The 27,234-nt window shown below is 31.0% G+C and overlaps 1 protein-coding gene and 1 long non-coding RNA gene across 3 annotated transcripts; both read left to right on the forward strand.

The window, feature by feature from the left end:
- Nucleotides 1-2,065: 2,065 nt before the first annotated feature.
- On the forward strand, nucleotides 2,066-26,308 carry LOC131017374 (protein ROOT HAIR DEFECTIVE 3 homolog 2-like). The gene is made up of 23 exons (XM_057946104.1): nucleotides 2,066-2,180; nucleotides 2,306-2,372; nucleotides 2,453-2,555; nucleotides 4,572-4,642; nucleotides 5,006-5,069; nucleotides 5,359-5,439; nucleotides 5,606-5,653; nucleotides 5,741-5,803; nucleotides 6,481-6,537; nucleotides 6,745-6,847; nucleotides 11,040-11,083; nucleotides 12,434-12,502; nucleotides 12,631-12,722; nucleotides 12,989-13,067; nucleotides 13,265-13,424; nucleotides 16,633-16,733; nucleotides 18,122-18,378; nucleotides 18,716-18,782; nucleotides 21,001-21,138; nucleotides 21,997-22,104; nucleotides 23,704-23,837; nucleotides 24,342-24,462; nucleotides 25,939-26,308. The coding sequence occupies exons 1-23, from the start codon at nucleotides 2,075-2,077 to the stop codon at nucleotides 26,020-26,022; spliced, it is 2,217 nt and encodes a 738-aa protein (XP_057802087.1). The 5' UTR covers nucleotides 2,066-2,074; the 3' UTR covers nucleotides 26,023-26,308.
- LOC131017379 (uncharacterized) lies at nucleotides 6,988-10,871 on the forward strand. Of its 2 annotated transcripts, none has more exons than XR_009099576.1 (3): nucleotides 6,988-7,778; nucleotides 9,880-9,944; nucleotides 10,640-10,871. It is a non-coding gene; the product is annotated as an uncharacterized LOC131017379 (long non-coding RNA). The 2 variants fall into 2 exon arrangements; XR_009099577.1 differs by lacking the exon at nucleotides 6,988-7,778 and adding an exon at nucleotides 7,810-8,069.
- Nucleotides 26,309-27,234: the final 926 nt, after the last annotated feature.

A 27,234-nucleotide genomic window follows, 5' to 3' on the forward strand; every position in this document is an offset into this window, starting at 1 on the left:
TTTGTAGTTATGATAAAATTGAAGGTTTATGTTTAAACTTTAATTTTCTTTTTATTTAACTTCTTATTTATGGTTTTATTTATTTTCAAAATTATGAAATTTGATTAATTATAAAATATTTAATATGCATATCAAATTAAAGATCACGATAAGAGCTTTAATTTGATATATTTTATATAAATATTTTATTTAAACTGTAGAAATTAAATTAGGTTAAATATTAAAATTTTATAAATTTCTCTCTCATCTCTCATCTTTTTGAAAAAAATATATTTTAATTCTTTTTTATTAGTATTTTTTATTTATTTAACTTATTTTTTTCTTTTCATAATATCAAATTTTATAATTGTAAATTCTTTTTTATTTTTATTTTTTTAATATTTAATTCAAATATATTTAATTAAAATTAATTTTTATTATATTTATGAGTATGATAATTGAATTAGTATTAATTTTTATATATAAAAAATTAAAAAATATTTTTCCGTGCATTGCACGGGATGCAAATGCTAGTTATTCTTTTAAAACATGAGATGTTTTGTGATTTCGAATAACATATTCATTTTAAAATAGTACCAACAATAATAAAGAATTCCAATCTGTAAACAATCTTAGTTTTTAGATCCCAAGAAAACAGAAAATAGAAATTGATACATTATATGCTATTGTCATTTTTTTATTTATTTAAAAACACGTCAGATTTGGGAAAAAAATTATCGAACACAGTAAAAAACCATCAGATATACCAGATCTGTGTTTTGAAGGTGTGAAAAACAGTAAAATTAATAAAAACCCATTAGAAGCAACAAAATTTACAAATAGGTTCTTATTCATTATGAAAACGACATTAGCAACCAAACAAATTTCGAACTTACAACTATCGATCTGTTGAAATCTAGTGCCGAGTTTCCTTTTTCTTTGGCAGAGTAAACGATGAACTTCTTCTGTGGTCGTGAATATGCATACATTGCACGCGCGCACGTTTCCATGTACACACGTTCGGCGATAAAATGGAATTGCATGCATTGCACGCGCGCATAGTTTTAAAAAAGTGTTAATACCTTAAAATAACCACTTTACTTAACAAAAAGTTAATACTCTATCTGTCCCACTGTATGTGAGACCTTTTTCTTGGACACGGAAATTAAGAAAAGTGTATTTTGTTTGTAGGTGAAAAAGTAAAAATATGTTTAAAGGGTAAAATCTTTACCAAAAAAGGAAAGAGTCTCACTTACAGTGGGACACCTTAAATAGAAAGAGTCTCAGATACAGTGGGACCGAGGGAGTAATATCCATAAAAATGAAAATATATTAAGTCTAATCAAATTTTATAGAAAAGAGACAATTGCCCTTTAAATTAAATATTAAAAATACCATATCTTTATTCGTTTCTTTTTTCTTTTTTTCTGTACAATTCTTTTCTTATTGTTTTTTTTTTTTTTTTGTGGTTTAATTTTGATTTTCTTCTTCTATCATTTTATTCTTTTTGTGTTCTGTTCAAATTTTTGCATTTTTATTCTTCTTCTTGTCCAACCTAGAAATTTTATCCATAAACAACAAAAAAATGCGAAAATTTAAATCTAAGTTTGAAAGAAATCAAGATTCTGAATTTTAAAAAACTCCAGAAGGGAAAAAAAATTAACTTTGTACGTGAGTGAAAGTGGTGATATGCTGCCATTTCATTCTTCAACAATGGCGGTTGGAATTTTTGCACAAGAGAAATTATTGGAACAGTGGGGCTACAACCCTTGAAGAAATTCTCAATTCTTGCTGTAAATCTCATTCTTTTTCTTTATGAGTCACTATCCACAATCCCTAATTCTACCAAAGATGAAGACGGTGGGATTGTGAAGTATGAATGGGTTGTGCAATTTCTTCGTCTTCGTCTTCGTCTTCGTCTTCGTCAAATCTTCTAGAAGGTTGACAAGTCGATCACAATCCCTTTTAGCTACCAGCTATTAATTAACGGAATAGTATTGGTTGGGAGAGTATCTTTGCTATTCACACACACACACACACATATGCATATATATATATGGCCATGGCCATGGGGATTTCTCGTATTACGCCGACGATGTTGATTAACGGCGACGGAGAATTCAATGAATCGGCGTTGGACTTTACCCAAGGCGGAGGTGCCTCTATTGCGGTGGTTGCCATCATGGGGCCGCAGAGCAGTGGTATCAATCATATCTTAATTTTTCTTCCTATTTTTGGTTTTAATTAATTTCTAGTACTGTCACATATGCTAAACTATGCATATACAATTGAAATGATTCACATTTATAACCATTTTTTTCCGCAGGAAAAAGTACTTTACTGAATCATCTATATGATACAAACTTTAAGGTGATGAATGCACAGACTGGAAGGTTAGTTTGCTCTCCTTGTTCTAAATTAATTGTAATATTTGTCTACATATTGAATATTTATTGTATTTACATTTTGGTAGGTGCAAGACAACCAAGGGAATAGAGATAGCAAAAGCTCCGCATATGCAACCGCTAACGCTGGTGCTAGATTTGGAGGGTACAGATGGTCGAGACAAGGGAGAGGTCATTAATTAATCTTTAATTTCTTCACTATATTCTATTGAGAATTTTATTTAATGAATAAAATAATTCTGAAAGAGAGAGAGAATATGGCTGAAACAATTCTGAAAATATTAATTTACCCTTTATTTAAAATAATATATATATATATATATATATATATATAGGGGAGGGATCCATAGAGAATCCCACATTAATAAAGAATAGAGAATTAATCTCTACTCTTAGATCAAACAAATCAAACGGCTCAAAGTGATTCGAACAATTAAAAAATAAAACTGTCAAAACGCGTGAAGATTAAATGGAGCGAGAATTTACAGATCATAGGGGGTAATTGGGGATTTAACATACATTAGTAAATACGGTAAATCTGAAAACATCTTTCATCTCCGACTTTGACGCTTCCTCTTTTCCCACAAAACCTTTGGAATGGTAGTGAAATGGGGTTTCGTCTGCGCAATTCTTTGAAATCAGTTTTGAGTTAATTTGTAGAAAGCAGGATGGCTACGTTAATTGTAATTTTACAATAAATGGTTTGCTTATTTTATTGCAATATATATTCAACTTCATGATATAATATACTTATTTCTTGTATCTAAAAAAATTACAATAAATAAACTATGATGCATACAATTAAAAAAAAATAAACTATGATGAATATATAATATAGTTACTTACGAGTTAAATGACCTGGGTTCCAAAAGTACAAGTTATGATAATGTTTTGTTCATTATATTTGATTGAAAATTTCCTATATTTAATATAAAACTTTTCGAATAAGCTTAACAAAATTATGAACATCTACATAAAATATTTGAATTTATTAATATCTGATTGACAATTGTAAAAATACTTAATATACAACATTTCGAACAAGCGTACAAAATGTTACGAATATCTAAATAAAATATTTGAATTTTACTTGCTTACATTAAATATTTAACATAAAATATTTTCAACAAATGCAAAAAAATTACGAACATCTAAATAAAATTTTTAATTTTTTTTTCTCACAAAAAATATTAAATATAGAACTTTTCGAATAAGAGTAACAAAATTATGAACATCTAAATAAAATATTTGAATTTATTAATATCTGATTGAGAATTGTAAAAATACTTAACATACAACATTTCGAACAAGCGTGCAAAATGTTACGAATATCTAAATAAAATGTTTGAATTTTACTTGCTTACATTAAATATTTAACATAAAATATTTTCAACAAACGCAAAAAAATTACGAACATCTAAATAAAATTTCTGATTTTTTTTTCTCACAAAAAATATTAAATATAGAACTTTTCGAATAAGAGTAACAAAATTAGGAACATCTAAACAAAATATTCGAATTTTTCTTATTGACATAAAATATTTTAAATAAGCATAAAAGAGAGTATATGATACCACAAAACACAATCTAAAGAGTTCACATGTACAAATTGTGTGGTGCTAGTTTGGATCTATATACTACTTCCTCCGTCCCTGAAATAAGTTCCTCTTTTTCTATTTTGGGACGTCCCCCAAATAAGTTCCTCTTTCTTTCTTTCTATTTTTGAACAACTACCCCACCACTAATAATACTTTATTTATTCTTACTTTTCACTTTTTCACCACTCTCAATACTAATTATAACACTTTTTCACCTTTTCACCACTCCCAATACTAATTATAACATATTTTTTTCCACTATCAATACACTTTACCATTTTCCTTAAAACTCGTGCCGTCCCCAAAGAGGAACTTATTTTGGGGACGGAGGGAGTATTTAATAAAGAGTATCTCTAAGAACGGAGAACCATTCTCAACTCTTCGATCATTTTGATGAATGAATGCGCGCAGCACATGAGTTCAAATCTTAAAAAAATAAAATGAAATAGATAAATAAAATAAAAAATTATTTGTTATATTAAATGTAGCAGTAAATGTATTGATTTTATATGAACATACATTATTCCGATGTTGTCATTGAAAATTAACAATTAACCCCATTGAATTTATGGTCAATTGTTTGATTCAGGATGATAGAACATTTGAGAAGCAAGGCGCCTTGTTCGCTCTAGAAGTTGCTGACACTGTCCTCATAAACATGTACGTTTTAATCGAAATAACCATCTCAATTTTTATGTTAATTTCCTCGTAAGCTACTACTCCCTCCGTCCCACGAATCTTGACACGTTTTTTTTTTGGGCCATCCCACGAATCTTAACACGTTTCCATTTTAGGTAATAATTATTACCTTCTCTCTCCTACTTTATCACCTTTATTATTTTCTCTTTCCTACTTTATTACTTTTATTACCTTCTCTCCTCTATTTATCACTTTTATACTTTATTAATTACACACTTAAAACATTAATCTACAATTCCTTAATTCTCGTGCCGAAATTAACCGCATCAAGATTCGTGGGACGGAGAGAGTAATAATTAGCTTGAGATGGTTATATATATATAGGTGGGGCAAAGATATTGGGCTGGAGCAAGCTGCAAATAGGCCTCTTTTGAGAACCATTTTTCAGGTGCGCGCACTTGCTATATACGTGAGATTATAGTTAGTAGCGAGGTGTACTCCATTTGTCTCACTCTAATATATTTATTTTTTTGGACACGAGATTAAGAAACTTATTTTTTAAAACAAAAATGTTGTGGTCCATATCAATTAAATATATTTATTTTACTAAAAGAAATTGAGTTTATTCTAATGGAACGTTCCAAAAAAAAAAAAAAAAAAAACGGGCCTATTAGAATGTGACAAAGGAAGTATATGATATAATAATTGATAACCTTCTTGTAAGCTTTGATATATAGGCTATACGGCCCTTCTCAAGTGAAGAAACAAGTCCTCGAAAAACAACTCTCATCTTTGTTGTACGCGACAAACCTAAAGAGGTATATGCCACCCTCCAAGAGCCTAGCTATATGAGGTGGTCTTGGATATACTCGGGTGTACCGTAAATTACATTTGAGTATACCCAAGATTTTGTGCTAGCTATATAGTATATATATAATTATTAATTAATTTTCTAATTATGATGATGCATTCACATCCATGTAGACCCCGCGCGAACTATTGGTGCAACATTTGGAGGATGATCTTAAGAAGGTAAATACATTACACAAATTTAATACTACTATTTTCTTTCATTTTTCTGAAGGCGTCTAATTCCTATTTTTTGCTCCATCTCCACAGATTTGGGAAGCAGCTCGAAAGCCCAAGGGCCACGAGCACACCCCTTTCGGAAATAGATTCAGTGTATCACATTTTTAATTTTATTTATTTTCTTATATATTTTTTCTTCTATTTCAATTTTGTATGTTTTAGTTTAATTCTGTGATTATTAATTAGGGTTTATTCCATCAAATTAGCGTATATAATTATTTTTTATCATTTAGTTTCACTTTTAATAGTTAATAATAGACTGATAAATTCAAATTCATGATATATATATATATTTTTTAAAAATTTTAAGTTTCAAAATAAAAACTAAGTATGAATACTCATAGTATTATAATAAATTTTATTTTTATAAAAAATATTTTAAAAATAATAAATATAAGAATAGACATAATGACACACAAAAAATCGTGGGACACTAGATCGCATCCCCACCGCTTTCACTCAAATTTTTAATGTGAGAAATTAAGGAGGAAACACACGCACATAGATTTAAGAAATCAAAGGCTTAATTGCATATATAACATTCACTTAACTTTCAACAAATCCTCATTTTATACTATTAAGTTTATTTATTTATTAATTTTTCTAGCTTTACATACTCACACAATTTCCAACCAACCTTTATATATGCATTGTTTTTAAAATACTCCATCTATCCCAAACTCCCAATATTGTTGGCTCATATGTTGATATATATTAATTATAATTAATTAATTTCTCTTTCTTATTTGTTTTCATGTTTGGACTTGAAGATGGAGGTTGCCGTGTTGCCCAGCTATGAGTACAGGAGAGCTGAGTTTGATCAAGAGGTTTTATTACGACTAATTTTATTCCTTTCTCCATTACGAATTAAAAAGATATATACGGTTAATTATATAACTTGATCTTTTATTGAATTTCAGTCTGTATAGCATCAATTTTAATTTATTTTTTTATATATATGTTTTGAATTTTGACAAATTATTTAATTATTGACCCAAAAATATATTCAATGTACTCGTTTGATCCCGTTGCAGGTGAACAAACTCAAACAGCGAATAGTTTCGTCCCATCAGAGAGGGTATAATAATTATCGCCCTTCATTAAGAACTTTTGTGAGTGGTGCCAAGACAACATGGGATATGTGTAGTAGCCCGCTCTTTTAATTATGAGTAAAACTAGTAAATGCAATTTTTATAAATGAATCCAGTTTATGGTCCTGATTTTTTTTTTTATCAGAAACGGAGTTATTATTTTAGCTTTATACTTTTATAACGTATGAGAAAAACGCGACGAGGATTATTGAGCCATTCAATAATTTATTATCCAGTTTAATAACTGACTTAGCAAAGTCAAGTTATTAATAGAAATATTATTTCTATTATTTACTTGGAAGTCGTGATCTAATTCCGAATCATAAGAACGAGTTAAATTAGATATTTAATTCGTAGAGAGTTATAACGAAGCGTCGTTATTTAGTAGAACCCAATATTAGTTTTACAAATACTTGATTAATTAATATTAATCAAGCTAGATGATTTTTTTTATTAGTAACCTCAATTCTATTTACTTTACCATCATCATTATTCTTTCCACTCCCTAATGTCTCCTACACTATCAACATACCATAGCATAATTTAGACCTCAAGCATGAAGCATGTATATACGTTGACCACATGAGTAACATCATAAGCCTCTTTCATACATAGCATAATCAATCAAGAAGACAACCAAATCAATTAGCAAAAGCAAAAGCTCTTCAATCACCAACTCCACTCCACCAACTCCACTCCACCACTACACTCCCACACCCACCTACTCCCTCCACTTAAGTCATTTGGCTGAAACATATCCTCACACAACCTTTAGCCCCACTAAGAAGAGTAAAAGCCTCACTTCCCCTCCATATTCCCTCCATTTTCGTCCCTCCTCCTTTCCTCCACTCTCACAACTATTCTCCCACCATTATCACACTCCATAGAAGCCCTTGATGCCCCAAGAGAAGTAGCAAAGCAAGGGAGAGCGTGGAAAAACTAGGGCGTAAAGTTAGAGTGAAGGTTGTGCTTCGAGGGTGAGTTTTCTTTGCTTTTTCTCAACTGAAAATGCTTTATGGCCATGGATTTTTACACATATGTGTGCTAAATTATGTGAGGATATGTTTTATGATTTTGGATGATTATTTTGGTAGAGTTTATTGGGTGAAAAACCGTGCATGAGGTAAGGCAGCGAATCTGCCATAAGCACACTGCTCCGACAGTGTTTTGCAAGGCGATTCCAGCCATCCAAAAGGTTCCCAAAAATTCCCAAATTAATTGTGTATCATCTTTCATATGTTTTCTATACTTTGGCAAAATTTCAGAAGGTTTGAAGCTCTTATGATTTATTTATGAATTTGTAAACATCACTGCCCATCTGGAATACATTTTTGGTAAACAATCTTTGGGAGGCCATAAGTAAAGTTTCAATCGGTGAAAACCTTTGAAACTTGAATATGTCACTCTAGACTCCCGTATCTTTCTTTTGACATCGGCCTCACCATTTTTGAATAAGGGAAACAACCGGTATAAATTCTTGAAATCTAGTTCTTATTCCTTGTACCATCCAGTAGATTTTACAAACCTACGACTTTGAGGTGGCAAATACCGACTTAAATCTTTGATTCTCAAGCCTATCTTTCTACTGAATATTCACTGACATGTTGGGAACTTACTTGTTCAGTTTTAGAATTTTTGGTGAAGCCTAAAGTGGTTTTTCCGATTTATGTTCTGAATCTGCCAAACTTGAACTCTTTTTGTGCACTGAACTTTAGATAGTCATATCTTCTAAACCATGAATGTTCTTAGAGTAAATCCAACTGGAGAGTGTTATGATCTCTCCCTAGTTTCCAGATTGACCCTTGGGGTTCCCAGTGGAGTTTTGTAAAGGGAGATATGAATTTTTAAAGAAAGCCCACTGACTTGGTTGTAATCTGGAAATCTGAAATTTTCAGATTTTTGCTAGTTAAATACCCATCTTTGAGAGGGCATATCTTGCTCGTTTGAATTGTTTTTCATTCGATTCAAATTGGAGAATGATCCTTGAAATGTCTAGTTTCCAGAATGTCTTTTGGAGCCTCATTTGGAGATCCGAGGCAGATTTGGTGTCTGTTGCAAAACAACCTCTTAAGAGCTCAAGTTGTTGAATTATTTTCTATGTATCAAAGTTTATTTTAAAGGATGTTTCATGAAAGATTTAGTATATGTGCGTAACAAGTTTGGGAATATTTATTTTAAATGAGGTCCGTTCTTTATTTAAATTATGATGGACTTTTAATGAATATTTTTGGGATTAAACTCTTATTTCTGGATTTATATAAATTATTTTTTTAAGGACTTATAAATATGAATTTCGTAGGCCTACTGACCTACTGTGATCGACGGTTTGTCGATGTCTAATAGCTTTGAAAACTTTATAGCAAGTCCCTACATGAGTCTTGAGTACCCTGGTAAAATTTCAAGCCATTCCAACTTCGTTTGATACTTCTTTAAAATGCAAAACCTAAACTGCACATAACTACCGAGAATTTCAGAGAACAGATGAAAGAGTCATTTATTTCAGTAGCTTCCTGTGTGATCTAGCTTTCCAAATTTTTATGGTATTAACCTTATTGTGTTAGCTAGATATCCACCAAAGTTGAGCCCAGTTTGACAACGTTTACTATTTTTCAAAAATCCAAGTTTTCGATTGTTCAAAACTGCCGAACATGGTAGATCGTGGTAAAAACGTCATATCTCTCAAACCACTTGGAGTTTTCGACTCTACGTTTTTTTATATGAAACTAGATTCGAAGATCTTTCTTTCGGTATGAGTCTCGAGTCCAGGAGATGTCGGAGTCAGAACAGATTAAATTTTGAAGTTGAGTCAGTGTAAAAATAGAGCATGTTTTAATGATGTTTTTGGACTTCGGACTTTAAAGCGAACTATTATCATTTATTTCTTTAAAGCCACTGGTTTATTTAATTAATTGGCTACTCTCTTTTGAGCCTATTAATTATTTGAGGTTACGCTAGTAATGATGTAACGAATTATGGATGCTAGAACCCTAAAACACTAAAAGATACCCTAGGCACGTAGAATTAGACTTTGTCTTATGACAATTACTTCACGAACTTATCGACTCTTCATCAATGAAGGTCCGGGCGACAGAAAGTGAAGCCGAAGAAGAAACGACTCCACGCCAGCTTTAAGAACAATTGAGGTGGGCAATTCCTTACGCGTAAATAAAATGCTATGCATGTGTTATGCTTTAAAATGCAAATTGGATCTTCAAGTATGGTATGCTTTATTACGCTTAAATGAGTTAAGCTTTATTATGCTGCACGTTAAATGATTTACGCTATGCTGTTTATACTATTTACGCCCTATGTAATTTACGCTTGATTACACTTATTTACGCTTGAATGCTTTACGCTGATAAGTTTATGCTTATGTTTGATGCTTGCGTCTGTTGGGGGAGGCCTCCCTCAACAGTACGATGCCGTGTCCGTTGAGGAGGGCCTTCCTCACGGCGCGATGCCCGTGTCCGCTGAGAGAGGCCTCTCTCGCGGCGCGATGCCAGTATGCCAGTATGCCAGTGTTACAGCGTCTATTGGGGGAGGCCTCCCTCAATAGTACGATGCCGTGACCGCTGAGGGAGGCTCCCCTTCACGGTGCGATGCCCGTGTTCGTTGGGGAAGGCCTTCTCCACGACACGATGCGTGTTGATGATTGTTAATGATGAAGAATGCGCTCATCCTGTTTATGAATATGGAAATGTTTAATGAGCAAAGGATTTGAAAGAAACTCATGCCTCTTATGCGATATTGTGAAATTGTTAATGATGTTATGTTATATGCTTGGCACTGCCCACTAAGTACTTTTGTACTTAGCCCTTCGATGTTTATGATTGTGCAGGTTGAGCTGTGATGGGCGATGAAGTGTTGCTGAGTGGAGTTTTTGTCGAACTTAAAGTAGGCTCAGAAAGGATACATGTCTTCATACATGTATCACAGTTATGCTTTCCGCTGTAAACACTGATTATTTCAGTTACGCCTTCCGTTGCAAACTCTGATAATGTTTTAGCCAAGCCCCTAATGATGCCTTTTTCCTTTTAAGGAATATAACGCGTATACAAGTTCTTTGAGTACCCTTTTTATGCGACCTATGCCTTTTTCCTTTTTAAGGAATATTTCACGCGTATTCAAGTCCTTTGAGTATTCTTTTATGCGCCCCTTTCTAAACCCGCTTCTTAATTTCCCTTCCCCAGTCATGGTTTTCCCGGATTAATTATCCTTAATTAAGGCCGGTCGTGACAATATGATCAAAAAAAATAAGGACCTCCAAGTTCCACCTGTTGGGGTACGTGTAAATAAGTAAATATATAATGAATTTCAAGTATTCCCTCCGTCCTGCGATTCTTGAGTCAATTCTTTTCGGCACGAGAATTAAGAAATTAGTATTTAGGGCTCGTTTGGTTTTCAGTAAAAGATTATTAATATTGAGTTGGTGTTTGCTATCATGGCTAAATACATAATATCCTGGTTTAAGTTAAATCTGGATTAATAATACTGGGTCGTGGGATTAAACCGGGTCATCTGCATTATTACTAAATAATACCAAACACTAGATTGATCTGTACTAAATTAGCTAATACAGTGTATTAACCAATATCAAATACGCCCTTAATGTGTTAAATGTGGTAGGTGAAGTCAGTGGTGGAGCCAGGAATTTTTTTGGGGGGGGCTGAACTGTTACGGGGGTTCGGGGGCGGTAGCCCCCGTTTTTTTTTTTTTTTTGGGACATTCAATACATTTTAGACATTTTTTACTAAAATATAAATATAATAATAATAATAACAACATTTTCATAGATAATATAGTTCAAAACATTTACTAAATTTTTTTTTGGGGGCATTCAATACATTTTAGACATTTTTTACTAAAATACAAATATAATAATAATAATAACAACATTTTCATAGATAATATAGTTCAAAACATTTACTAAATTTTTTTTTGGGGGCATTCAATACATTTAGGCATTTTTTACTAAAATACAAATATAATAATAATAATAATAACATTTTCATACTCCCTCCGTCCGCCAAAATTATGTAAAATTGCTTGGGCACGAGATTTAATAAAATTGGTGATGATTTTGATGTAGTGGAGAAAGGGTCCCACCACTTTATGAGATGTGTGGTTGAGATTGAATTTTGAGTGTGTTTTTTGTAAATAAAGAGTGTTAGTAAGGATAAAATATTAAAGAAGATGGTGGGACCATTGCCGTAAAAGGAAAGTGACATAATCTTGGCGGACGCCAAATATAGTAATTTTTACATAATTTTGGCGGACGGAGGGAGTAGATAATATAGTTCAACATTTACTAAATTTTTTTTTGGGGCATTCAATACATTTTAGACATTTTTTTACTAAAATACAAATATAATAACAATAATAACAACATTTTTAGACATATTATAAAAAAATAAAAAAAAAAAATCAAAATTTGGGGGGGGGCTTCAGCCCCCCCGGGCACCCCCCTGGCTCCGCCCCTGGGTGAAGTGAATAAAGGAAAAAAAAATGCCATATAAATAACTCAATATTCATGGGATGACCGAAAAAATAAAGTGACTCAAGACTCGTGGAACAGAGATAGTATAATTTTTGCCATGCAACTGTAATTAATTTTGCCATCGATATCGATCAGGTTATGTTTGCCACAATGCGGTGTGAAGAAATTGTTTATCGACAGCTGAGGCTCTTACAATCTCACCAGGTTTTAATTAATATTTGCTTCTTAATTTAGTTATAATCTATATATTCTTACAATTACGTTAATTACTTAATTAATGGTATAATTTTGTACCGCACTGAATTCGTAATTAACTTAATTAATGCATGCAGGCTTGGTTAGAATTACAACAAAATGCAAAAAACCAACTCGTGAAGGACTTCGGTAAAAGAACAAGCTTAATCTTGGATGCATCTCTCTCCAAGTAAGCTACTCGGATTAATAATAATTATTTGTGCATATCGGAGTTCGAGGGTTTTTTAGGACAGTAACTTAGATTGATTTGGAAATTAGGACAATAACTTTCGAACTTGTAAAAATAGGACACTAATTGTTTTTAGAGTAAAATATGACACTAATTAAACAATTCGAGGGATGAAAATAATTCTCAAAGTTCAACATTTTAAAGAAATTCTTTAATACATGCAGTGACATAATGACTTATAAGTGTTTCTTTTCAACCTTTGATAGATATGATGAGGAATCTATGAATTTAGAAGAGAATGTGACAAAAGATAAACGCCAATTCTTGATGTCAGAAGCACTAAAGGTACGCACGTAGCCGCGATATCCAATCTGGAGCTCTAAAAATGGCGTGCTTGCCATATAATCAACCCCCATCTCTTCATATCACTAATCACTAATATTATGCATTGTTAATATATCTACGATATTATCTAAATTAAAGTTAAAGGAGATATATGACCTATCTGCATATATATTAATAGTGATTAATTAATTAACTAGGTGGTCCATCCTGCTTATATGCATACGTTGGGTCATATACGTTCCGAGGCAATGCAAAGCTTCAAGACTCAAATAAAAAAAAGTGGAATAGATTTTTCTAAATCTGCAGTTGGGAAATGCCGTAAATCTTGTGAGCTTCAGTTTACTCAGCAATGTTCAGGTGCGTCGTAACTAATTTTATAGTGATTTGTTTATTTAGTTTGTTAAATTTATGTTATTTTTATCTTATATTTTCATTTCATAGTTAATTTTAAATGTTGAGCTTGAGTCAATCTTTTAGTTAAAAAAATATTATAAACTATTAATAATAAAAATTAATTAGCTAGCTTATTTCGTGCTTTCAATACATTTGTTGTTGAATCAATGAAAATAAAATACTTGCTTGTTATTATAAGTGTTTGAGTTTTCATAATAACCCGATTAAGACTTTACTTCGGTAAAAAAACGAATTGTACGGACTACCAAAAATAATTGGCTTGAGACCCAGTACAAATACTTTTAGATTTTTATAAGATTAAATCTCAATCATTAAATCATGAGTCGATTAATGATATGATTTATTCTTATTTTATATTCTTTTAGCCCAGCTAGCCTCTCTTATATATATATATATATATATATATATATATATATATATAGGAAGAGGTTCTAATAAAAACCTCTGTTAAAATGAGAACTAGGAACCTAATCTTAACCTTTTAAATATTAGATCTAATGGTTAGGATTTAGTCAACAAAAGAAACTGTGCATCTATTATATTTTACTGTGCAATTAAAAAATATGCAATTTATGCAATTGAAACCAACAATGCAAAATACTCAAGCAAATCGAAATTGTGCATCTATGCAATTGAAACTGTGCATCTATGCAATTAAAATTGTGCATCTGTAGTTTAATCTCAGCCCTCTATTTTATTTAAATCAATGGTTTTAAATTGGTTCCTAGTTTTCATCTTAAGAGGGGTTTCTATGTTAACCCTACCATATATATATATATATATATATATATATAGAGAGAGAGAGAGAGAGAGAGGTTCAGTAGAGATTGCTAAATATTTAGAGAATAGAAATTCGTGAAACAAAAATGAACAGATCTATAATTTTGATGAACAAATCAATGTACCGCATGAACAACGATTTACCTCAGTTCGAATCCTGCTGGTGGCGAGTTTTTCTTTATTTTTACCAAATATGTCTGTTCATTACTTATGTTGACCTGTTCGAAAAATGTGTAGATTTGTTCATTATGAACAAAAAAATAATTCTCTATAGAACTCAACCCTATATATATATATATATATATATATATATATATATATATATATAGGGTGCGGTTATAGTGAGAACCACAATTATCGTGAGAACATAAGAACCAATAAAATTATTGCATCCGCTATTAAATTTAATGCATCCGAAAAAAATAATTTTTTTGCTCCCTTCAGGATTCGAACCCAGCACCTGCATCCATCCACCAAGATGATGCATCCACCGTAGATCTTGATGATCGAATGGCTTAAAATGGTTCTCCGTTCTTATTTTATTAGTGGTTCTTATTTGAACCTCTCCCTATATATATATATATATATAGGGGGATGATCCATAGAGAATTATATTTTCGTAGAGAATGAAGAATAACGAATAAATCTATAAATTTTACGAACAAATCAGCATAATTAATTAACAGATATATTCAATAAATATAGTGAAAATCTCGCCCCTCTCAGGATTCGAACCCAGGCCAAAATCTTATTCATACGCTACATTATTTTATTCATCGAAATTATAGACTTATTCGTTATTTTTTTCACGCATTCTCTATTCTCAAAATATTTAGCATTCTCTATGGATCTTCTCCATATATATATATATATATATATATAGGGGGCCGCTCCAATGAGCCCCCTAATTTTAGTGAGATCTAGGGCGCGATCTGGTGCGTTTATTTTATCAATCCTATAGCTGATATTGTATTTGGAGGGAGAATTTTTTTCGTAGGGTTCGAATCCTGGATGGAGCAGAATATTTTAAATTTTGTTATTCATCAGTATATATTGCATTGTTCATCAGTATATACTGTCTTATTCATCAATATATATATATATATATATATATATATATATATTATTCATTACCAATTTTTTAAATTTTATTTTTCATCAGTATATACATCTTGTTCATTAGTATTATATGTCTTATTCATTGTCCTCAGTGTTTCACGAAAAATAGGGGGTCTCACTGAAGCGCGCTCCTATATATATATATATATATATATCATGTGTGTTATGCATAAAATTCATGCATTTTTACTGGTTCGTAATTCTTAAAATAAGGGTGGTTTATTGAATAACCGCCCCCTATATATATATATATATATATATATATATATATATATATATAGGGGGCGGTTATTCAATAAACCACCCTTATTTTAAGAATTACGAACCAGTAAAAATGCATGAATTTTATGCATAACACACATGAATAAACTGTATAAAGGTATGAATTGCGAAAAATAATTTTTTGCTACCTTTGGGATTCGAACTCAGGACCATGAATTTATCCAACAAGGTGATGAATCAACCGTAGATCTTGATGATCTAAGGGCTGAAAATGGTTCCTAATTTATATTGTAAGAAGCGTTCTTATTTTAGCCTTCTCCTATATATATATATATATATATATATATATATATATATATAGGCCAAGGTTCAATGAAGAAGGCCTAACTGTAAGAGAGAAGAGAGAAGTAATCTCATACGTTGATCTTGTCTAATCTAACGGGCATGATTTATTCACGCCATGTTCAACGAATTTTTTCGTTGAACTTATGGGGGGTCGAACCCCAGAACCCCCAAAAATATTGTATATGTTCAATATATTTGATGAATGTTCAACGAAAAAATCCGTTAAACATGGCGTGAATAAATCATGTCCGTTAGATTAGATAAGATCAATGGATGAGATTACTTCTCTCTTCTCTCTTACATTTAGGCCTTCTTCATTGAACCTAACCCTATATATATATATGTATATATATATACATGTGTGTGTGTATGTGTGTTGTAACGTTAAGCGTATTCAAAATGCCTCCGAATAATTCAATAATTTCTACGAATAAATCAGTGTAGCACACAAATAGTCATTCTCGTTTGTATTCGAATTCTTTAGGGGACAAAATTTGCATCATATTAACTGAATATGACTATTCATAAGTTATATTGATTTATTCTTTTTTTTGTACATCTTTCTATTAACTCTCATATACATAAGTTATATTGATTTATTCTTTTTTTTGTACATCTTTCTATTAACTCTCATATACATATGGACAAATTAATGATCATCTTGCATACATTAATCAATTGTCAGAATATGCTGCCATAAAGCAGGCAAATTGGAAGGATGATGTTTCAAGTGTGCAACAAGAACTTCTTCGTGGAATTAAAGAATATGCACAATATCAGCAACGGGTAATGATCAGAAATGGATCCATTTTTTTTTTAAATTTAGGGGTATAAAATAATCATAAATATAAAATATGTTAAAAAAATTACTTCACATGTTCACTAAAAAAAAGTCTTATTGTGTGCTGCACACATATTTTAATGAAATAAATGTACATTATTAATTAAAAATTGAATATAAGTAAATCTATATATCTATATATTATATAAAAGAGCAGCATAACGGCTATTTTTTTTCGTCATAATTTAAATTTAAAGTTATGGTTATTTTCAAATTTTAAGTTATAAAGTGCATTTCAACTCCCTTCTACCATCATTTTTCTTTTATTTATTTGTTAATTTTTTCTTTCTTCTTTTTTGAAAATCGTATAATTTGAGTAATGATAAAATACTCAAGATGCATATCAAATAAAGATCATGAAATTAGCGATATATAATATATAGGTATAATATAGATTTAAAATAATAATTAAAGATATTAAAATTTAAAGTTTCAAATTAAATTATTTTCTCTCTCCTCACTCTTATTTCACTTATTTTTCTTAAGTGGTCTATTTACATTTGATTGTTTCTATTTTATTTTCGCTCCATACTTCAGTTATTTCTTTTAATTCATTTAGATAGTATTATTAATTTTTTTTTTCGGTTTTATCTTCTTCTTTTCTTGTGCATAAAATGTTTAAGTATGATCACATATATAATTATAACTTTTTAGCTATGATTTCATATTTTTAGGACCTTTTAAAATAAATTATGGTAATTTAAAATATTAAATTATTTTTGTATCTTTCTTCTATACTTTCTTTAATGTTTTTTTTAATCCGCTCTTCCCTAATAACATGTTTATTTATTTTTCTATGTATGTATTTATTTCTTATTTTGTGTTTTTAAGAAAAAACAAGTAAATATCATGTTTTGTGTTTCACATGTTTTTATAATTACAATATTTTAGAATGTAACAAAGGCGAATGAAAATATATTGGTTCATTATATAACTCTTTTTTAAATATACTTGTTTGTATTAATTTTTATATAACTTCAGATGAATTATTAGTCATATATCTTAAAATATAATTTAAATAGTACGAGTTTTTATTTATGTTTGTGTATAGAAAGATGTATTTATTTATTGTGACGTGTAATAATAATAATAATAATAATAATAATAATAATAATAATAATAATAATAATAATAATAATAATAATAATAATTTTGATGAACGGACGTATTTGTTGAAATGATGTATTTGTTAAAAATCTCGCACTCCCAGATTCAAACCTCATACCAAAATGCTTGTTTAATAAAATTATTGGTATGTTCATCAAAATTATTGATTTATTCAACATTTTACAATTTCATAAAATATCGGTTGATATAATTGATTGGGACGCAGGAGCAACTTTCAATGGGTCTTACTGCAGAAATGGACAAATCAAAACTTAGGGATCATCCCAACAAGGTATGGGGTTGTATTAGAAAAGTGATAAAGAGAGAGTGTGAAAGTGCTGAATCCACCGCTGTTGATATATTTGGAGCGGATAAGGAAGAAGTTGGCCGAATCGTAGCTGATTTAAAGCAACACGGTGCAAACAGGGTGGAGGCCTATTTCAAAGATGAATCTCGCTATGTCGCCACGCTCATTAGAGAAAGGTTCGTTAATTAATTAATTTGAGGCAAACTATAAATATATACATATGTATGTTTAATCGAAAAGGGTTGAGTTTCAGTACAAACCCATTTAGTGTAAAAACTAAAAACTTTGTACATAACCTATACAGTCACTGCACTTAACGTACAAAGTATATGCATTTTTGGAGTAATAAATTGCATTATATATAGTTATGTTTTATTTGGGATTCGAACCCAAGACCACTACAATGCATATACTTTATAGGTGAAGTACAATTATTTTATAAGTTATGTGCAAGTGATTTTTTGTTTTTACGTTATGTTTTTAACCCCTAACCGAGAATATGCATAACTTTAGGTTCATCATCGATTTAATTGCCCCCGAGTCCCCGACTTCTGAGCAGAAGAAGAAGGCATACCGTCAGGTAATATCGTTTCTTTATTTTAATTAGTTTTCGAGATTATATATATATATATATATATATATATATATATATAGGGAAATGATCAATGAAGAATACTAAATATGCAACGAAACATCGAAAGGTGAATAACTCAAACATTTACCGAATAAATCACGCGACCGCATGAACGAAAAATGATGTGTTTATTCAGTATATAACTATTCGTGCGGTCATGTGATTTATTCGGTAAATTTATTGACTTATCCAGAACGAAGTATATTTAATTCTTCATAGATCCCAATCCTATATATATATATATATATATATATATATATATATATATGGGAGAGCTAGAATAAAAACACTCTTAAGTGTATAAAATATAAATGATTTTCAGCCCTTAGATCATCAAGATCTACGGTTGATTCGTAACCCTGTTGGATGAATTCGTGGTCCTGAGTTCGAATCCCAAAGGTAGCAAAAAATTATTTTTCACAATTCGTAACCATGTTTGATGAATTCGTAACCATGCTGGATAAAATTCGTACATTAAAAAACGTTTATATTTATATTTTAAGAAGTGTTTTTACCGTAGCCCTCCCCTATATATATATATATATATATATATAGGGTTAGGTTCAATGAAGAAGGCCTAAATGTAAGAGAGAAGAGAGAACTAATCTCATCCGTTGATCTTATCTAATCTAACGGACATGATTTATTCACGCCATGTTCAACGAATTTTTTAGTTGAACATTCATCAAATATATTGAACATATACAATATTTTTGGGGGTTCTGAGGTTCGACCCCCCATATGTTCAACGAAAAAATCCGTTGAACATGGCGTGAATAAATTATGTCCGTTAGATTAGACAAGATCAACGGATGAGATTACTTCTCTCTTCTCTCTTACATTTAGGCCTTCTTCATTGAACCTTGGCCTATATATATATATATATATATATGGTGCGGTTATAGTGAGAACCACAATTATCGTGAGAACATAAGAACCAATAAAATTACTGCATCTGCTATACAAATTAATGCATCCGAAAAAAATAATTTTTTGCTCCCTTCAGGATTCGAACCCAGCATCTGCATCCATCCCCCAAGATGATGCATCCACCGTAGATCTTGATGATCGAATGGCTTAAAATGGTTCTCCGTTCTTATTTTATTAGTGGTTCTTATTTGAACCTCTCCCTATATATATATATATATATATATATATATATATATATATAGGGAGAGGTTCAAATAAGAATCACTAAATAAAATTAGAACAGAGAACCATTTTAAGCCATTCGATCATCAAGATCTACGGTGGATGCATCATCTTGGTGGATGAATGCAGATCCTGGGTTCGAATCCTGAAGGGAGCAAAAAATTTATTATTTTTGGATGCATTAAATTTAATAGCGAATGCATTAATTTATATAGTAGATGCATTGATTTTAATGGTTCTTATGTTCTCACGATAAGTGTGGTTTTCACTATAACCGCACCCTATATATATATATATATATATATATATATATATATATATATATATATATATAGGGTAGGGCTAAAATAAGAGCATTTATTAAGATATAAAATAAGAATCATTTTCAGCCCTTAGATCATCAAGATCTACGGTTGATTCATAATCCTGTTAGATGAATTTATGGTCTTGAGTTCGAATCTCAAAGGTATCAAAAATTTATTTTTCACAATTCATACCTTTTTACAGCGAATTCATACGTGTTCTACATAAAATTCATACATTAAAAATTGTTCTTATTTCATATTTTAAGATGTGCTTTCACGGTAGCCCACCCCTATATATATATATATATATATATAGGGGAGGGCTAAAATAAGAGCATTTTTTAGGATATAAAATAGTAAGAATCATTTTCAGCCCTTAGATCATCAAGATCTACGGTTGATTCGTAATCATGTTGGATGAATTTATAGTCCTGAGTTCGAATCTCAAAGGTAGCAAATATTTATTTTTCACAATTCATACCTTTATACAGCGAATTCATACGTGTTTTACATAAAATTCATACATTAAAAATTACTCTTATTTCTTATTTTAAGATGTGCTCTCACGGTAGCCCACCCCTATATATATATATACACACACACTACCATTTTAATTTACTAGTGCTTTTTTGGGCTTGCTGCTGTATAATATGCTGAAGCAATAAATTAACTATCTGTTATGTTATATGCATGTATGGGTTGTGCAGTGTTTGGATATCTTGTCCACAATGGCTGTAATACGTCTAGATGAGAAATACGACGACGTTGAAAGACTGCTACATTCTGGCCTCATAGATGGCGATCAGATTTCAACATATTCTCTTTCTTCAACCACATGGGAAAAGGTTAATGTGACCAATCCTAGCTTCCTCATAATTAGTATATTATTAAGAGATAATCCCCTCTAAAATCGGTTATATGGTGAAATCGTATTCACAATTATACTACTTCAATATACAAATGATACTTTAATATTTTAAAGTATCATTTGTATATTGAAATAGTACCATTATGAAGGCGGCATAAAACCTGTTTCACAGAAGTTTTTATGTATTGTTAAATCAACCTATTTTGTCCCACACAGATCTGGTAATAATCATGTCTCCAATATACTCCATCCGTCTCACGAATCTTGACACATTTTCTTTTTTGGATCGTCCCACGAATCTTGACATGTTTCCATTTTGGGTAATAATTATTACATTCTCTCTCCTACTTTATCACCTTTATTACCTTCTCTCTCCTACTTTATCACTTTTATTACCTTTTCCCTCCTACTTTATCACTTTTATACTTTATTAATTACACATTAATCTACAACTCCTTAATTCCTGTGCCGAAACCAAATGTGTCAAGATTCGTGGGACGGAGGGAGTACTCCTTAATTTTCTCCACAAAAAATAGTTAATAAAAATGATTAATGTATTGTGAATGTAAAAAAATGTTTCATTTAAAAAGTAGTGTTAATAATAATAACTAATTGTATTGTCAATAGAAAAAATGGCTCATCACGTGATAGAAAATTTCCAAAAATAAAAATAGACTAATTTTTGTAAACGTACTAAAATGGTAAAAGTAGACTATTTTTTGTGGCTGAATGGAGAATCACCATAAATCGTGCCATGTATTTAGCTTTTAGAATCAATAACTTAAATTGATTTATTAGTCTTCCATAATTGAATCTGATTGTGATTGATGTATAGGTCCCTTCAGAAAAGACTTTGATCACTCCAACTAAATGCAGAGATATCTGGGGAAAGTTTAAACTAGACATGGAGCTTTTTCTCGCCAACGATAAATTGTATCGAGAGGTATTACACGATTTTCAAATTTGTTGGCGCTTGAATTTCTTTTTATCTTTTTGGTATTCACAAAAAATTCTATGCGCATGTACGCTCCATTTCATTGTGTGTGTATACATACATATTTGTAAGGTTAGATTCTAGTAAAAATATTATATTTTAATAGAAAATAAGAATACTGAATAAGTCAGCATATAATATTGAATAACAATATTAAGTTAATTGACAAAATTTTAGGTAAAAGTTTTCCCCTCCAGATAAATATAACATAGGATTTGAAAATTTTAACATTATAAATTCATTTTTATTTCTCACCCACAATTGTCTATTATCATTGGAATCATTCCCTATATATGAGCAATGACTTTTATGTCAATTGAGTCGGTAGCTTAGTTGGATGAGAGGCTCTTCTTTGACCTAGAGGTCAGGAGCTTGAATATTGTGGTAGGTCCAAATTAATTTTCTAATTTAGTTTACCTCTTGTTATTAAAAAAAATCAAGGTGTTTTTAGCCAATGACACTTTTAATGTTTGTAAATGATATTATGCTTCGATCATGACAAATGATATTATGCTTACAAGTAAATGATACTCCATCCGTCCACGAAATGAGTATCCATTTGTGGACGGCACGGGTTTTAAGAAATATATGGAGTGTAGTGTGAATAGTTTAAGGGTCCCATCTTTTGAGTGTATTAATTAAAGAGATGTGTGGGGCACACTTGCCAAAAAGGGAAATGGGTACTCATTTCGTGGACAGACGAAAAAGGAAATATGAGTACTCATTTCGTGGACGGAGGGAGTACTATTTTTCATCATTTCGGCTCAATTAACCCGTAACCGAACCATTAACCACCTCTATTAATCTCTTCTTTTGAGTCCAACTAGATCAGGCTCATCCAAATCTTACCTGATTAACTCTCTCTCTCTATGTGTGTGTGTAATAATTGAAGTATGTTAGATATATGAGATGAATATAATTTAGTACTCCCTTCGTTCCATTTCAAATGACCCAATTTCTATTTTGGATTGTCCCACTTCAAATGATCCAACCGACATTTAGAAATAAAATTGGGCATTTCACACTACTTTTTGTATTGTCCCACCACCACTTTACACCTTTATCACACATTTTTTAATCTCTGTGTCTAATTTTTTTTGGATCATTTGAAGCGGAATGAAAGAAGTATATTTGTATATATATATAAATGATACATCTAATATATGTAAATAACGCTATTTTCATATGGGAGAGTGCCTCTTTGGTATTTGTAGAAACTCTCAAAGCAAAAATATTTCTTTTTATCTTATAATCAACACTCATTTTATAAAAATAATTCAATTATAATATTTTACTTTCATCATATATCATTCTAATTTCATTTTTATTCTATTTTTTCTCTCTAACAATTTTTTTCCCACTAACTAAAGATTCCCTCTTTAGCTTATAAGCTCGATTATCTCAATACTTTAACAACTTATAAGCTACTAAGACACTATATCTTATAAGTTCTTGAAATATCTTATAAATTCCAAGAGCTTATAAGCTCTTTCAAATAAGCTTAGCCAAACATCCTCGGAGTATTAATCATAAGATCCGGTTGTACAGGAGCAACGTGAGAAGGAGAAGGGCCTTTCGAAAAAAGAGAAGAAGAAATTAGACGGGTGGTCGTCACTGCCTACTTGGATAACTGTGGGATTGTTGTCTCTCGGCACCGCTACACTTGTTGCTCTTGCTATCAGGTATTGAATTAATTAATACTACTAGTATTTAGTATTTAAACCATAGTAATTAATACTTTTTTAATTGGGGTATTGACCTATAAATACTTGAACTTTGTGTATTTTTTGGTTTTGCACATCAACTTTATAATTTGTCTATAAATACCCGAACTTTGAATTATTTCTGATTTTGCACCCGACAAATTTTTACCCCCAAATCGTTAATAAGATGATAGTCAAATTGAGAGGGAAGTTTGAAGTTCATAACAAAGCATAAAAGTTTGTTGTCAATGTGTGATTTAGAACATTTAATTGTAAATTTTTGATGTAAATTCGGCTGATATGTTAGCAACGATTTAGTGGTAAAAATTCGTTGGGTACAAAATAAAAAAGAATACAAAATTTGAGTATTTATAGGCAGATTTTAAAGTTGAGGTGCAAAATCAAAAAATACACAAAGCTCGGATATTTATAGACCAATACCCCTTTTTAATTCTATATATATACCTTTTGTTACTGCAACAGTCACCCGCCGGCCACCGCACCCTTAATTGCTTTAGCTGCCACATTAGCAACGACAGCAGGGACTTTAATTGTCTGTCAAGAGACATATAAACGAATTGACACTAACGAGAATGTTGAAAAGGTATTTTTCTTTACTTTTTTATTTAATTAATCTAAAACTCTCCAATTTCGAGTTTTTTTTTATATTTATGTTATGTTATGTTCCGCTTGAGAGAATCCGACAACATATCGTTTCCATGCATAAAAAAGAAGAAGTCATTTTGATGCATAGATAGTGTTGGATACTGAAGATTTATTCACCTCAATTTTGATGATACCAAAACTCGTGTTACTAAATATCTCAACTGAAGATTCACAGGAGAAAGAATCAACTGAAGTAAGCTCAAACTGAAGACTGAACAACAAACTAAGATGCTGAGTTCAGTTGACCACAACTGAAGACAAATACTGAAATCAGTATTGGTCAACTGAAGCACTAGTCAACGACTAGTCAAGCAAAGGACGGAAGCTTAACTTGCGTACATTAAATGCTCCTGCAACAGCATTTAATGTACCTGACAAAAGAATGTCCTTTACCTGAGCCGGAAAGAGACGTTATCGCCCAAAATGCTTTATGCTTAACAGCTGTTCTTAATTTTTATAATTGCCTTCCGATTTATCTGGCATCAGTCTTGCTATTTATACAGACTGATGTTTTTGAAGAAAATTCCTTCTAAATTGGTTCTTTCTCTGAACAAATTCTATGATCATACTCTCAGAAATCCCTCCGATAATTTGACTAGACAAGGAGATAGGAATATCACTTCTTTTTAAGTGATTTTTCATCTGCTGTGACTGATACATTTACTGAAGCTATCTTCAGTATCAGTCAAGTCTTTGATTCACTCGAAGGTGTCATAACTGATTTTAGTAAAACCCTTTCAATTTTTACTTACACTGAATCAGTTATTTGGGAAACTGTTTTGAAACCCTAACTGTGTGAATAGATTGTTTTCACAAATGTCTTTCCAAGCAAAAATCGCAAATAGGTGTATTCTCCCCCCCCCCAATACACCCATTGAAAACCTTCCGGGGACCCAATAGATAGATTATTAAAAAAAAAAAAATCTCTAAGGGGACACCAAGCAGTGTGAACTCTTTTATGAGAACAATGAGGTCTAGGGATCAAACCCCCCCTCTCACTGACCAAAAAAAAAATAATAATAAATAAATTTTTCTCTTTCTCTGAATTGCGGAACCTTCTTCCCCAATTTGCAACCCTCATCTTCATCAACCCTGCACATGCTTAACTTCTCCTTCTTCAATTCACACATTTTTCACCATCTCTTTCCTCATCACAAAGCTCTATCATTTCGGACTAGCAAAAATAGGTCAATTATTTTAAATTTCGGCATCTGTAAGCCATATTTGAGTCTAATCGGGCTATTTTGGACCACATTTATGCCCGAATATGGCTCTAATTGTGGCCTATAGATGTCGAATTGGGGCCGAAAGTGGCTCAAAAATACCAAAATTTAAAATACTTGGCCTAATTTTGCAAGTCCGAAAAAAATTATTCTATTTTTAAGGTGATTTCTAATTAACTTCTTTTTTGCAGAGTGAGATCTTGAAAGATCCCAAGATAATGGAAGCTTTACAGAATAATCTGAATGGGGTATATGCGTCCCTCTATAAAATGTAACAGATTCAGCTGTTAAGATCGCAACTTAAATTTAGAAATCGTGGAAATGTTTGTTAGAGTTTTTGAGTATTTTATATGGAGTCTGCTATTTTTCCTAGTTGTTCAAATAAGAAGTATCGGGTACTCTTTTTCCTACCTGACCTCAGGAGGTTTTAACGAGGCCTGACCTGTAATAACTCGTGGATCTTTGTTGTCTTTTTGTTCTTTTGTGTGTATAACTCTGTTAACGTTTTGATGAGTGTGTCTTCTTTTGTCTACGACTTTAATACGACGAATGTCTTATTTTTCTTCATGGTCAAGTCTTCTTAAGAAGTTTTATGTTTGTGATTTTCATTTAAATTTTAGGTTATTTACCTTTCATCTCATTTGAAATATATACCATCAAGTATCACTTTTGATCAATACAAAAGAACATTGATCTAATGGGAGTTTTATCTATTGAATTCTTTTCTTTATCCAAAAATGTGGTTTAATGTATCCAAATGGGAAAATTGCATCTAAATACACAAAGTTTGCCAAAAATTCATATTTGACTCGAAGTTAGGATTTTACATTTTAATACACCAACTTTCGTTGTTGTCCAAATTTGACACGACTTAATTCTTAAAAATTCAAAAAACAACCCTTTTTGTAAATAATTATACAAAGACCCACTTATGTTATTATTTGGGACATTTAAACGAAAACAAGATATTTCCTTATGATGTTTTCTTTTAAACCATTTTAGGGGCGGATAAAAGATTAAAAGAAAACATCATAAGGAAATATCTTGTTTTGGTTTAAATGTCCCAAATAATAACATAAGTGAGTCTTTGTATAATTATTTACAAAAAAGGATTGTTTTTTGAATTTTTAAGAATTAAGTTGTGTCAAATTTGGACAACAACGAAAGTTGGTGTATTAAAATGTAAAATCCTAACTTCGCGTCAAATATGGATTTTTGGCAAAGTTTGTGTATTTTCACGCAATTATCCCTATCCAAATCAACGTTGAACAAGATTCCAGATTGGTCAATCTCCTATTATCCAATATATGATCATTAATGAACACTAGCTCTATGGATATGTGAAGCGGTCTTAGTTGATATTGTGGATATTTCTTTCATGACTTCAAATTTGAGCCTGTTTGAAATCAATACATACATATATATATAATAGGTCAGAATTTAATAGATATAAAATACCTAGGAAATACTCAATTATTCCTCTTATC

The sequence above is a fragment of the Salvia miltiorrhiza genome, chromosome 3 (genome assembly GCF_028751815.1).
Source record: "Salvia miltiorrhiza cultivar Shanhuang (shh) chromosome 3, IMPLAD_Smil_shh, whole genome shotgun sequence".
Classification (NCBI taxonomy): Eukaryota; Viridiplantae; Streptophyta; class Magnoliopsida; order Lamiales; family Lamiaceae; genus Salvia; species Salvia miltiorrhiza.

What these genes read in the sequence shown, in the direction of transcription:
- LOC131017374 (XM_057946104.1), top strand. Translation starts at nt 2,075, where the DNA reads ATGTTGATTAACGGCGACGGAGAATTCAATGAATCGGCGTTGGACTTT. An exon ending in TGGAGGATGATCTTAAGAAG is followed by an intron (nt 5,654 to 5,740) that starts GTAAATACATTA and finishes CCATCTCCACAG; the next exon opens with ATTTGGGAAGCAGCTCGAAA. An exon ending in AGAAGAAGGCATACCGTCAG is followed by an intron (nt 18,783 to 21,000) that starts GTAATATCGTTT and finishes TGGGTTGTGCAG; the next exon opens with TGTTTGGATATCTTGTCCAC.